A 13,883-nucleotide genomic window follows, 5' to 3' on the forward strand; every position below is an offset into this window, starting at 1 on the left:
TTCTTGCACTGCTTCTATTGGAATGAGCAGCAGCCCGGAAAGTCAGTTGCTGGGGATCATGAAACAAGTAAATATGTGGGCTGTGTTGGAGTAAGAAGAGTAGTAAACTCAATCTAATTGCCTTTGCGATAATACCGATAGCTGGAATTGTGTGGGTTTTTACGTTATTATGGTAAAATGTGTTTCCCCTTCACTGATATAAAAACAAATACATTTTCAGAATCTTCTCTTCATTCCTATCGTGTTGCATTCAGTTGGGGTGATTCTGTGTTCGAATGCCATTTCTTGTAAACACCAAGGCGAATCGTGCATATGATATCGTTCCTCTATTTATAAATCATGCATGATCGAATTTGTGTAGTGTAAACACGATACGAGGATTGACTGTACTATAAGCTAACAGATTATATATTAAGAATTTACAGATAAAGGAACCACTAGGTGGCAGTGATCATGCTGTACTGATGTGGGATCTACTTAAAGATGTAATTACCATCAGGAGTAAAGGGAAGGGTTTTTGCTTTCCTAAAAGCTACAATGGTCTCGGAGAATACCAAGGATGCATTCAAGGAAGTAATTTTGGAAGCTACTAGGCTTTTTCTTCCAACTAAGAAATACTGCTGTAGGTTTAGGCCCAAATGGATGTCAGATGAACTAATGAGACTCGTGGCAGAGAAGAAAAATGCATGGGATGCACATAAATTGTCAGGCAACACAAAAGCCTATCAAATCACAAAGGAGGTTTGGCCAGCAAAAGCAGATTATGAAAAATCTTTGGCAAAGAAAAACAGCAAAGACTTCTTTACTTATATAAACTCTAAAAGAAGGGGATGAATCAGATTGGTTCACTTGATATCAATGGTTTGACTGTAGATTATCATTCTCAGATAGCTGCCGAACTAAATGAATATTTTGCATCTACATTCACACATGAGGAATTATTCAAGGAGAGGGCCAGATGTTTATCAAACTCTAAGAGTGAGTTAAATGATTTTGTATTAACTGAGAGAAAAGTGGGTTAGAAATTATTAAAGTTAAACAGAACAAAGGCACCTGGGGTAGATGGGATCTATCCAGTTATATTAATGGAGGTTGCAAAGGAAGTAAGCAAACCCTTAGCCATAATTATGAGACCATCCTTGGACTTGGGGGAAGTCCCCATGGACTGGAGAGGTGGAAATGTATCTCAAATTCATAAAGGGGAATCAAAGGGTGACACAAGTAATTACAGACCTGTTAGTTTGACTTCTGTTCTAGGGAAAATAATGGAGTCACTGGTTAAAGAAGCATTACAAGATCATCTAGACAAGACAGCAGTAATAATTCAGACACAGCATGGGTTTGTCAAGGGGAAGTCTTGTCTGAACAATTTGATTGGATACTATGATGTGCTCACAAAGGAACTGGATGCAAAAAATAATTTTGATATCATATACTTTGATTTGAGGAAAGCTTTTGATACTGTTGCACATGGAAGACTACTGTACAAATTGGAGCAGTATGGCATTAAGGGCAAGTTGCTACAATGGATAAAAGGATGGTTCAATGGGAGAAGACAGAATGGTAATGAATGGGTACTGCTCTACTTGGACTAATGTTATTAATGGTGTCCCTTAGGGTTCGGTGTTGAGCCCGTTGTTATTTTGTATATTTATCAGCGATAGTGATGAAGGTGTATCAAGCTTAATATCAAAGTTTGCAGATGATACAAAGGTTGGCAGGGTTGTTAATAACAGTAATGACAGTATGCTGCTGCAACAGGATCTGGAAAAGTTGGGTAGATGGGCTTGAGAAATGGCAATTGAAGTTTAACATTGACAAATGCAAAGTACTGCATATGGGTAGCAGTAGTGGAGAATGAAAGAGACCTGGGGGTAATTGTGTAGTTAGATATTAAGTTTTCTGAGCAGTGCAGACAGGCTGCCTGAGTAGGTCATGGGGGGTCTTGTCAATGATGTACAGGAACTTTGCTAGTTGGGATAAGGAGATGATTATCCTATTGTATAAGGCAGTGGTCAGGCCCCACCTTGAGTACTACATACAGGTCTGGAAGCCTCATTTTAAGAAGGATGTAGAGTTGCTGGAATGAGTACAGAGAAGGGTAACAAGACTGATGAAGGGAACAAAGGGGTGCTCTTATGAAGAAAGACTTAAGTTCTGCAAATTCGGCTTCTGGAGACTAGGCAGTTGCGAGGCGATCTGATTGAGGTGTATTAGCATTAGGAGCATTAGCATTAGTAGAGGCATTTGATGCAAGAAAGCAAGCTTATGCAGCATCAGCCAAAAAAAAAAAAAAAAACTCACTTCCACTTCACCCCTCTGTTCGTTCAAAATACCTGTCCAGCTGAGCCTTAAACTTATTTAGGCTATCAACTTCCACAACAACAGATGGAAGTCTGTTCCACCAATCAACCACCCGCTGGCTAAAGGCAAATTTCCGCACGTCTATCCTACATCTGTCTTTCCTCAATTTGAATTTATGCCCTCTCAGGTGATTATTCTGAGCTAGAGGAAGAATCCCATCAGCATTGAGCATGCTCAAACCATTCAAGGCTTTATACACCTCTATCAGATCACCTCGCTGGTGCCTAGTCTCCAGACACTGTAATTTGCAAAACTTAAGCCTTTCTTCGTAAGAGCATCCCTTTGTTCCATTCACTAATCTTGTTGCCCATCTCTGTACTTGTTCCAGCAGCTCTACATCCTTCCTGAAATGAGGCCTCCAGACCTGTATACAGTACTCTAGGTGTGGCCTGACCATTGCCTTATACAAGGGAATAATCACCTCCTTATCCCTGCTGGAAAAATTCCTGTATATCATTGACAATACTCCATGAGCTACTCTTGCAGCCTGTCTGCACTGCTCAGAGAACTTCATATCTGCCTGCACAACCACCCCCAAGTCCCTTTCATTCTCTACCACTGTCAGTGTAGTACCACAGAGTTGATACATTGCTCTGGGGTTGCTGTTTCCCATGTGTAGTACTTTACATTTGTCAATGTTAAACTTCATTTGCCACCTCTCAGCCCATCTGCTCAACCTTTCCAGATCCTGTTGCAGCAGCATAGTGTCAGTAGTGTCCTTGACAACCCTGCCAACCTTTGTATCGTCTGCAAACTTGAACATTAAGCTTGATATACCATCATCAATATCATTTATAAATACAGAAAACAATAATGGACCCAACACTGAGCCCTGAGGGACTCCACTAATACGATGGTGGGACTGTTAGTAATCCTGGGTATAACCTTCATGCACAAGTACATGGTGGGTGACCACCAAGGTGTGAACCAATGTAAGCAGGGGTCGAGGTGTGGCGCCCACACCACATGGAGGAATGGCGCCCCTCTATGTTACCAGGCAGTACTAGGTGGTAGATGACTCTCATCAACCGGTGAAATACCACCACTTTGCTTATTGGAGGCTTGAAGTGGTGGAACCCATGTTTAGTCTCTAGAGCTAAGTTCCGGCCAACCCTTCCCTATCTCTTCCATCATGCAATATGATTGATGATTTTTGAGGTTATGATGAATGTCATGGCGAGATCCAATATTCCTTACATTTCGAGGGTACAGCTCTAAAACGGTGTTCGCAGGCCGGCCGCTAGATAGTATACCGGACCAAACCTATTGGTAACTCTCTAGGAGGCTTCCGGATCAGCTAGTGTATAATCTTGCTACCTCTACTCTGCCAGATAGTGACTGGAGGGAGTCCGAGTAGTGTGTATGCAGGGATCATTGTCGAGGCCACGTTATGTCAAGGATCTGGGTATATTCTTACCACATGTACGCCATATCCAAAAATTTCATTACTTCATACAGCATGCCCCACCCACTTTTTCTTACTATTGAATACACCATGAATTGTCAAAATAATAGAGCAAGCTTATCTGCGAAAAGAACTAAACCTCCCAAGGACTTCTAATTCATTTCACAAATATACGTGGTCTCAATTCTAATCTCAACGATGTCCATTTCCACTTGCAGTTTTCCAAACCCCATGTACTTTTTCTGACTGAATCTCAGTTATCAGTTGATTCAACTACTGCTCATCTCAGATGTCCAAATTATTTGTTGTATGATTCCTTTCGCCTCAAAGGTGGTACTGGTGCATATGTCTGTTCTGATATTCCCTGTCAGAGACTTGGCAATTTGGAATCTCCTCTCTTTGATCTTCTCTGGCTTAAAATCTCTCTACCTCATTGTGTAAAATTCATCTATTGTCTCTAGCATTCTCCCAACTCTACTAATCACTTGGAGCTCTTTGACTTCCTCTCTTTGCAACTTGACTTTCTCCAGTCCAGCTTTCCTAACAGTGAGGTAATTTTCCTTGGTGATTTTAATGTTCACAACTCCAGCTGGCTTCCGTTTTCTAGTCACACTGACCCAGCAGGTCGAGATGCTGAGGCTTTTGCAATTACTAATGACCTAGCACAGATTGTTCATTTACCTACAAGAATACCGGACAATCCTAATCATACAGCCAATACGCTTGATCTTTTTCTCACAAACAACCCTTCTAAGTACAAGGTTGAAGTGAGATGTCCTTTAGGCACTTCAGATCACAACTTGGTGATTGTCTCTTCTCCAATGGAACCTTTATCTCATGGCTATTCCCAACCTCGTATTGTTTGGCATTACAAGAATGCAAAATGGGATGACCTGCGAGACTTCTTTCTTCTTTTCCTTGGTCTGATTACTGTTTCAAAACTTCTGATGTCAACGTTTGCTCAGATCGTGTCAGTGAAATTATTCTTGCAGGAATGGAATCTTTTATCCCACACTCCACTTTAAAATCTCGTCCTTTATCTAAACCTTGGTTTTCCAATAAATGTGCTAAGGCTGTCCAAGAGAAGAATGTTGCATATCGTAATTGGCTTGTTTCTAATTCTTCAGTTTCATTTTCTGCCTACACCAAAGCTTGCAACAATTGTAAAGCAGTTATTAATCAGTCCAAACTAGAGTTTGAACGGGCTAAGAGTAGAAAACTTGCTTCTTGCCCTAATGGTAGCCGAGCATTCTGGTCTCTTGCCAAAGCTATTGGCCGCAACTTTTGCCCATCTCTGCTCCCACCTCTGTCCAAACCAGATGGTTCTGTTGTCACTTCAGCCAAGGATAAAGCTGACCTGCTAGCATCCCATTTTTCTTCGAGCTCATGTATTAATGATCTTGGTAAAACACTTAACACACTCCATTCAGTGCCTCCTGTGGTCTTCCGTCAAAAGGATATCAGAAGGATTTTGATGAATCTTAATGCTAAGAAAGCTCCAGGTCCTGATGGTATTTCTCCACTTGTTCTCAAAACCTGTACTCCTGAACTTACTCCTATTCTTTGCTGCCTTTTTTCACTTTCTTATTCCAAAGGTGTTTTTCCTTCTGCTTGGAAATTTGCTCATATCCAACCAGTTCCTAAAAAGGGTGACAAATCCCTCCCATCCAATTATCATCCCATTGCAATTACTTCTACTCTTTCTAAAGTAATGGAGAAATCAATTTACCGCCAACTCGTAAACTACCTAGAAACCTTCCGTCTGATCAACGATCGCCAGTATGGATTCCGTAAGTGTCGATCCACTGGTGATATTCTGGCTTATGTTACCCATTTATGGACTAATTCAATGGAAAGGTTCGGTGAAACACAAGTAGTTGCTCTTGACATCTCAAAGGCTTTTGATCGTGTTTGGCATAAAGGTCTTCTAAACAAGCTTCCATCTTATGGTTTGCCAACTGTTTTTAGTAATTGGTTATCCAGTTTTCTCTCTGATCGCTCACTGAGGGTGATGGTTGTTGTTGTTGTTATTTGGATTTTAAGAGCATTAGCAACTAAGGCCATATTGCTCCGGGATATGCGGTGGTCATTCCCTGACCTTCCCGCATCCCCCGTATTTGGTGGTGACAGGCTCGAACCCCAGTCTAATCAAGAAGCGTGTGCTGCGCACTGCTGCTCCTTCCCACCTGGCTACGGTGGCGCCAAGGGTGATGGTAGATGGCTCTCTGTCTTCTAACTTCTCCACTAATGCCGGTGTTCCCCAAGGTTCAGTTCTCTCCCCCACTCTTTTCCTCTTGAATATCAATGACCTTCTTCCATTGACTGGAAATCCTATCCATAGTTTTGCCGATGATAGCACATTGCATTCAACTTTCCATTTTGAGAAACCTTGTCCAGCTCAATCAGCTTCAAGTTCTCGAAAATCTGCTGCCAATTCCTTAAATGCCGATCTTCAGGTAATTCTCCAGTGGGGCAAAGACAACTTTGTTGATTTCACCCCTTCTAAAACTCAATCTTGTCTTATATCTCGCAAAAAGGATTCTTCTGCTCCTATGCTTATCTTTAGTGACACTCCGATTTCTAGGAAAAATGATATATCTCTTTTGGGGATTACCCTGACTTCTAATCTCTCTTGGCACAAGCACATTACAAATATTGCTTCCTCTGCATCTAAAAAACTTGGTTTTCTCTTTCGCTCTTGGTGTTACTTTTCTTCCAAACAGCTGCTCACTCTGTATAAATCGCAAATCCGCCCTGCCATGGAATATTGTTCCCACATCTGGGGTGGTGCCCCCAAAACCTCTCTCAGGCTTCTTGATTCCATTCAGAAGAGGGCAGTTAGGTTAATTAATGATTCATCTCTAATAGAGTCTCTCCACTCGCTTTCTCATAGACGCACTGTTTCTGCTGCATGCCTCTTCTACAGATACTTCCATGGGCACTGTTCTTCTGAATTGGCTTCTATAATTCCTGCTCTCTCTTTCAAAACAGTCCGAACACGTGCTGCCACCAGCCAACATCCATTTACTGCCCAACTTCAAACCCACAGAACCAACTTTTCATCTTCCTCATTTATTCATTCAACTGCCGTTTTCTGGAACAACCTTCCTTCATATGTATTTCCTGAAAATTACAATCTACAGAAGTTCAAGTCCAATATCAACAAATATCTTATTTTGTCTTCTCAACCTCCAACCCAAGCACGGTACTAAGTACTATAGGTTCTAATACCTCTCGTGTTTGGGGTTCTCATAAAAAAAAAATAAATCAATAACATCAGTCCATGATGAGCAGTGTCCATTGATTACCACTCTCTGTCTTCTCCCCCTCAACCACCCCTTTATCCATAGCAGCAATTTGCCTCCAATGTCACACTGCTCCAATTTGTGTAGCAGTCTTCCAAGTGCAACAGTATCAAAAGCCTTTCTAAGATCCAAGTATATAATATCAAAGTTATTCCCTGCATCCAGTTCTTTTGTGACGGCATCATAGTATCCAATCAAATTGGTCAGGCAAGACTTCCCCTTAACAAAACCATGCTGTGTCCGAGCTATAACTGAAGTCTTGTCTAAATGATCCTGCAGTGCTTCTTTAACCAGTGCCTCCATTAATTTTCCTGGAACAGAAGTTAAGCTCACAGGTCTATAATTACTTGTGTCAACCTTTGATCCTCCTTTGTGAATTGGGATCACATTTGCACATTTCCAGTCTATGGGTACCTCCCCTGAGTCCAAGGAAGCTCTCATAATTATGGCTAAGGGTGTATAAGGCCTTGAATCGAGTGAGCATGCTCAATGCTGATGGGATTCTTTCTCTTGCTCAAATTACAAACCTGAGGGGGCATAGCTTCAAACTGAGGAAAGACAGTTGTAAAATAGATGTGCGGAAGTTTGCCTTTAACCAGCGGGTAGTTGACTGCTGGAGCAAACTTCCATTTGTTGTTGTGGAAGTTGATAGCTTAAATAAATTCAAGGCAGAACTAGACAAACATTTGGAATGAATGGATCAGTGAAATGGGACGGGTTTTTTTTTTTTTTTTTTTTTGGCTGATGCTGTATAAGCTTGCTTTCTTGCATCATGTGTCTATGCTAATGCTATTGTATTGCAATATCACCTGTTGCATAGTGACCTACCATTGAACCCATACAATGCACTGCATCCTTTGCTTACCATGAACATCCTATTTGTGTAATCCTTCACAGTTCTGTTGGCTGGAGGTAATTTGACCTGTTTGACACAATTGCTTTGTACACCTTAACCACAGTGGGCTATGAGTAACTGACAAGACATGCCATTGATATGGAAGCACCTGATGCATGAGCTCTCATAATCATACCATTTTTGAAACTCCATGATATCTTTACTACATTTAATAATTGCTGCTTTGTCACTTTCACTTGCATGATCAACTGAGAATTACCACTGCCCTAGCTTACGAAGCTGTTCAGCTTTTTATACTGTGAGTTGTGCAGCATAGTCCATCATGGATTGAGTGATCATTGGGTAGTATATATATATTATAGATAAATTGCATATTCCACGCACACACAGATACATCACGTGTCGTTACTGGAGTCTGCTTATGAGAGTCTACTACAGTACTACTGCTGTTATGTTGTGCTATGGTGAACTCTGAAATTTTAGTTTGAGTTTTAGTCTACATATCGAAATTTAAAATTTTTTTTTTATAATAATTCACTGAATATATGAGTCATGAATTATTATAATTTTTGTCATTTATTGTCTATAGAATATTCATGAAATGTAGTCTGCATTTCAGTTTTTGTTTTGTTGGTGCCATAATGTGCTTAATACATTTTTAGAAATAAGTAAAGGACATTACAAAAAAGTTAATTGAAAAATTAATATTAGCTGGTATCACTTTAATTCAAACACATGGTGTGTGTAACTACACAACCTGACCTTTGTGCTGTGGTTTTACCATTTCATACAGTAGGTGTTCTTACACATTTATTTTTTTACAAATATTAATAGATGTATGCAGAATGTAATTTGTGATTTCTTAATTTATTTCCAGGTTCAAACAATGAATTGGAGTGATGTAAATGGATGGGTTGGACAAGGAGGTGCATTTTTGGGAACAAAGAGGTAAGCTGTAAAAGGGCTATTGCAAAAGAAGGGTTACAATATTTGTTTTGGCAAATCTTTATTTAGAAAAGCAGAAATTGCATAGAACTTAAGGGTGATATATAATTTTTTTTATACACAGTCCTCAAATCTATTCAGGTGCTTATTTCAATGTGAGATAAGTGCATCTATCCCCATTTTATGAAATTAAGGAACTTTGTGAATCAACAAGGATTTTGAGTTACTTTAACTTCATCACTTGTTAAAAAGTGATGGACTGTCAGAAGACGAAATTTATGACAGCCTTTGGGCTAGACCTAGGTCTGGGCTGTGTGGCAATGGTCTGATACAAACCACTTTTATCCATTCTCTTCATGTCACCTCTGTCTTATGTTGTTCAGAAAATTCTTACAAAAACAGTTCAAAGAGTGTAGGCCTGTATATTTATATAAGCAAGAATGCATGACTGCAGGCAGAAATACTGTTGGAAGAGGTGATTTATTACTGTACAAAGGTGCAGGATTCAGCTGGTGTCCCCCAGCTCTAAATTAAAAATATTTTTTTTATTCATTCTTGCATGTATGTATGAAAATTTGAAAGTAACATCTCTGTTTAATTAAGTGTATAAATAAACTACTATTTACAAATACTGATTTTATCAATTTCTAGTTGATTAAATCATTATGAGTCACACATATAAGCAGTTGTTGTTGTGTTAGTATTAATAATAATATAAGAACAAAAACTTAAAGTTGTGTTTAGTACTCCAGAATGGCCAAATCTGTCCTTGGCTGTTTGTTGGTGTGCTGATCAGTGCCATTGCAGTTTAACATAGTACAGAATGGAAAAAAATGACTGCTTTGGCACCTGTTTTAAGTGCAGAAGCTGTACCAAAGTTCATATTAGTGTCCCCCCCCCCTCTCTCTCTCTCTCTGTTTGTGGAAAATGTATATAATAAAATCATGGGATGCTGTGACAAAGCTGGAAATGTTTTGTGAAGGCTGAAGGATGTGATATATAACACAGGATCACTATTTTGATGAATGAGCACTTTACACTGTATTAAATAAAGCACAATCCTACTGACTTATGCATAAGGCCACCAAATTGGTGGTCTTATGCCTCAGTTGTGTTGCACTTTGTAACACTGTTATCAGACATCTAAGCCTGGGAGGAGACAAAGTGGCTTTTGAAATATTGACTTCACCTTTCCCCATAACTAACTTCAGTCCTCTAACTTAATAAATATTCCTGTGTTAATATTATTGTATGTAAAGGGCATAGCCTCATTCTGTACATAGCACTGAGCAAACTGAGATTGCTGCTTAGTGTTTTGATCCCATGTTGTGGAGGCACTCTACCTTGTGTTGCATAATTTAATAAAATAAAATGCACTGCTCCAGTGCAGAAGTATATGGCTGTTTTATTCAAAGTGTGTGCCACTACCCAGACCTGGGTTTTGATTCTCTTTGGGATCTCATCAGTGGGCAGGTAGGTGAAGTATAGTGAAGACCTGAACAACCCGGTGATGGGAATTATCCACATTATATGAGTGGTGCAGTAAATAAAATGAAGTCAAATGGGTTTATGGCCAATTCCTTGCGATGAGTGTTCTGTAATGTTATTGTACACAAAGGGCATAGCTTCATTTTATACATAACATTGAGCAATTGAGTTTGCTCTGAGTAGCAAACTGAGTTTATTACTTAGTGCATCATTCTCATATCAATGCATTGAGGTCCCATAAAAGGTTGAAACCCAGGTCTGGGTAGTAGCTCACACTTTAAATAAAACACATGATGATTCCCCACTGGAGCAGCGTAATACTAAGGCAAACCTCGGTAGAGTGTCTCAGTAAGATTGATGCATTACACATTGTATTTGGACATTGTATTTATTAGCAATTCTTCCAGTGCCTCCATGGGTTCTTTGGACTTGGCCTGTCTCAATTGTAATCTTCATAGCATGGAGCCAGCTTTTATTTTGAGTTTAGAGGTTATTAAAGTGCAAAGTCCCTTGGTTTTTTTTTAGACATAGTGCCTTGTCCTTCCTGACAAGATGGCACCATAGTATGGCCTTCTTTATTCTATTTAATTTTATCTGATTTTTATCTATTTGTATTTTCATTCCATTTTGTTTTACAAATTCAGCAACTTTCAAAACACTAACTGTAGAGGAGATTGCTTCAGCATGCTTTGATGCACTTTCATTTTTTTTTTTTTTTTTTGGTAGTTGTTGGCGCATAGGCTTCTGTGGCCATAATGCACCTCCCAAGGTTTTTGCAGTACTTTGATCCAAGCCCGAGGTGGGAATCGAACCCGCGACCTTTGGGTTGCCAGGCAGGCACTTTACTGACCCGGCTAGCCCGGTCGGCTGCACTTTCATAAATGCTTCTATAAATTTACCTAAAATCTCAATGCAGTATAGTGTAAGTTGAGTGCATTTGTAATTCACACACACACACACACACGCACACGCTTTTATGTAAACAAGCAACTTAAACTGAAGGTGAGATGACTTGTTTCCAGAAACTAGTATAGCTTAAAACTCTGATTTCAAATTTTCTTTGATCATCTACATCAGGCATCGTCAACCTTTTAATACCTACCGCCCACTTTTGTATCTTTGTTGATGGTAAAATTTCCTTACCGCCCACCAGTGCCAAAGGTTTGTAAAAAATATGTACTTAAATTTATCTTTTTATTTATACATTATGTATGTTTATACATAGATAATTTAAATGTAATGAATTTCTGCATCTCCATCGATACAGCGCCTGCTAGTGCTGGATCTGCTTAAATTGAAGTAAATTGAAGTTGTTAGCAATGTATTCGATATATGGAGGAAGAACAAAATTTGTAACAACAAACAAAAACCCCACCACCCACCATGAAAGCTTGAATCGCCCACTAGTGGGTTGTAGGGACCAGGTTGATGACCACTGATCTACATTGTTCTGATTATTCGAGATTGCATTCTATCTATCTATTTTGTTAAAGTAATTAGAATGCCAGTTTTCTAGAAAACTTTTCTCCTACCATCACTAATTAATAAATTCACAGCTTGTGTTATTTCTGATACTTGGACTTCCGATAACTAATCATAAGATCATAAAAATTATAATGACAGTTATAATTCCTTATTCTTTTACTTCTTTCTGCTAAATCTTTCTATCTCTCTATCTCTCCCTACCAAATTTCTGGAAGCCACAATGCCTAACATTTAAATTTATAAAATTCCCTCCCCTCTTTTTTATATTGTCCAGTAGCAAATATAATCCCTTACCACTTTTTATTTTTGCCATTTTCTTAAAAACGCTAATTGAAGATCTCTTAAGCTTCAGAGTGGTTGATCATCATTATGCAAATACATGTGCATCCTTTTGTTCGTAATGTGTTTCATTCTTATTGTTTAAACAGAATGCCAACTATTTTATTATTTCATGGATTTTATGTTCTAAGTTTCTTTTCAAGGTTTTGTCATAGCACTGATAACTATATAATAATGCAACCTTTATACTGATAAAAATTCCATAAATCTTCATATTGTTTGCTAATATTTATAAAAGGATACTCCATTTAATAATATAACTATGTCTCCATACATTAAAAAATTAATAATGTAGTAGTGCTTACAAAACAATTTGTTTCTCCTATTTTTAAAATTATTACTTTGCTGTGTAGGGTAACACAATTTAGCATTAGGGATTAAAGCTGTACACAACCTTTGTTATGTTTATTTAACAGTGGCATCTGACAGATCTCATAAATTTTACTGTTACTTTTTTTTTAAATTTGTAAATGAAATAAAATCCTCCTTTCCCCACCAATATTCTTCAAATGATTATACAGTATATTCTGTTCTTATTTCAATATACTATGAATTGTGAGAAATTAAATTTTTGTTTGGCATTTAGTAGATGCCAGGTGAACAAGAGTGTGTCTCTCTCTCTTGTACTCAACTCCCATTTTCATGTGGCATTTGTGAGATGCCACCAGAACTGTCTAATGTTGCTCTGTTTTTCCAGCTAAATGCAAGAATCTGTCAAAAATACAGCCATTCTGTGGTGTCTGTCAGTGTCACCTTAAATTCTAAGAAATATTATAAAAACATTTATTATTATTGGTTTCTCCCTTTTATTTTTGTTATATATTTTGTAAGTGACTTTAGCAAATTATAATTAATAGAACACCATTTTCGATTCAGTAAAAAAGCTAAAAGTTGATTTTCTATAATCAAAACAAAATGTGTCTCACAGATATTACACATGCATGTGTAATATCTGTGAGCATGTGTAATAACCTGTGATCCATTTAGGGTGCGAGTAAAGGAGAGTTAATTGGAGTTCTTCTGTATGCTACTGAACTGCTCACTTAAACTTGATATATTGGTTATTAGTAGAGGAAAAGTAATACTTTAAGGAAGCAAGCTTATACAGCATCAGCCAAAAAAAAAAAAAAAAAAAAAAACCCCATTACCCACCTGATCAGCCCATGCTCTCTAATAATTTGTTATTAGACAGGATGAGAGTGGGCTGAAGTGGATATCTTCTTTAAATGTATTCACTACCCACCAACACAACCCCATACAGAAGTTTATTCCAAAAATCAATTCCTCTCTAACTGAAAGCAAATTTCATCACATCTACTACGATTGTCCTTTTTCAATTTAAATTTATGTCCCCTTGCATGCATCATCTGACCTAGTGCAAGGAAGCAAGCTTATACACCATCAGTCAAAAAAAAAAAAATAAAAAAATAAAACCGCACTATCCGCCACTTCATCAGCCTATCCTCTCCAGTAATCTGTTATTAGAGAGGGTGCAAGCAGATTTTCACACATCTACCCTACAATTATACTTTTTCAGTTTAAGTTTATGGCCCCTTATATGTGTCATCTGACCAACTGTTAGGATACCATCCACATTTAATTTACTCCATTTAAGGCCTTAAACACTTCAGTCAAATCCTCCTGTAGGTGCCTAGCTGTTAGACAGCAATTTGCAGAACTGAAGCCTGTCTTGGTA

The 13,883-nt window shown here is 38.4% G+C and overlaps 1 protein-coding gene across 2 annotated transcripts in view; it reads left to right on the top strand.

Moving 5' to 3' along the window:
• The window catches only part of LOC150080975 (ATP-dependent 6-phosphofructokinase-like), a 303,293-nt gene that overhangs the window by 216,748 nt on the left and 72,662 nt on the right, over positions 1 to 13,883 (top strand). For both annotated transcript variants that reach the window (XM_090381722.1, XM_090381723.1), the window contains exon 13: positions 8,808 to 8,878. In XM_090381722.1, coding sequence (XP_090237848.1) covers positions 8,808 to 8,878 — 71 coding nt within the window. The remainder of the gene's footprint in view (positions 1 to 8,807; positions 8,879 to 13,883) is intronic.

The sequence above is a fragment of the Mastigoproctus giganteus genome, chromosome 9 (genome assembly GCF_048544385.1).
Source record: "Mastigoproctus giganteus isolate SK-2022 chromosome 9, ASM4854438v1, whole genome shotgun sequence".
NCBI lineage: Eukaryota > Metazoa > Arthropoda > Arachnida > Uropygi > Thelyphonidae > Mastigoproctus > Mastigoproctus giganteus.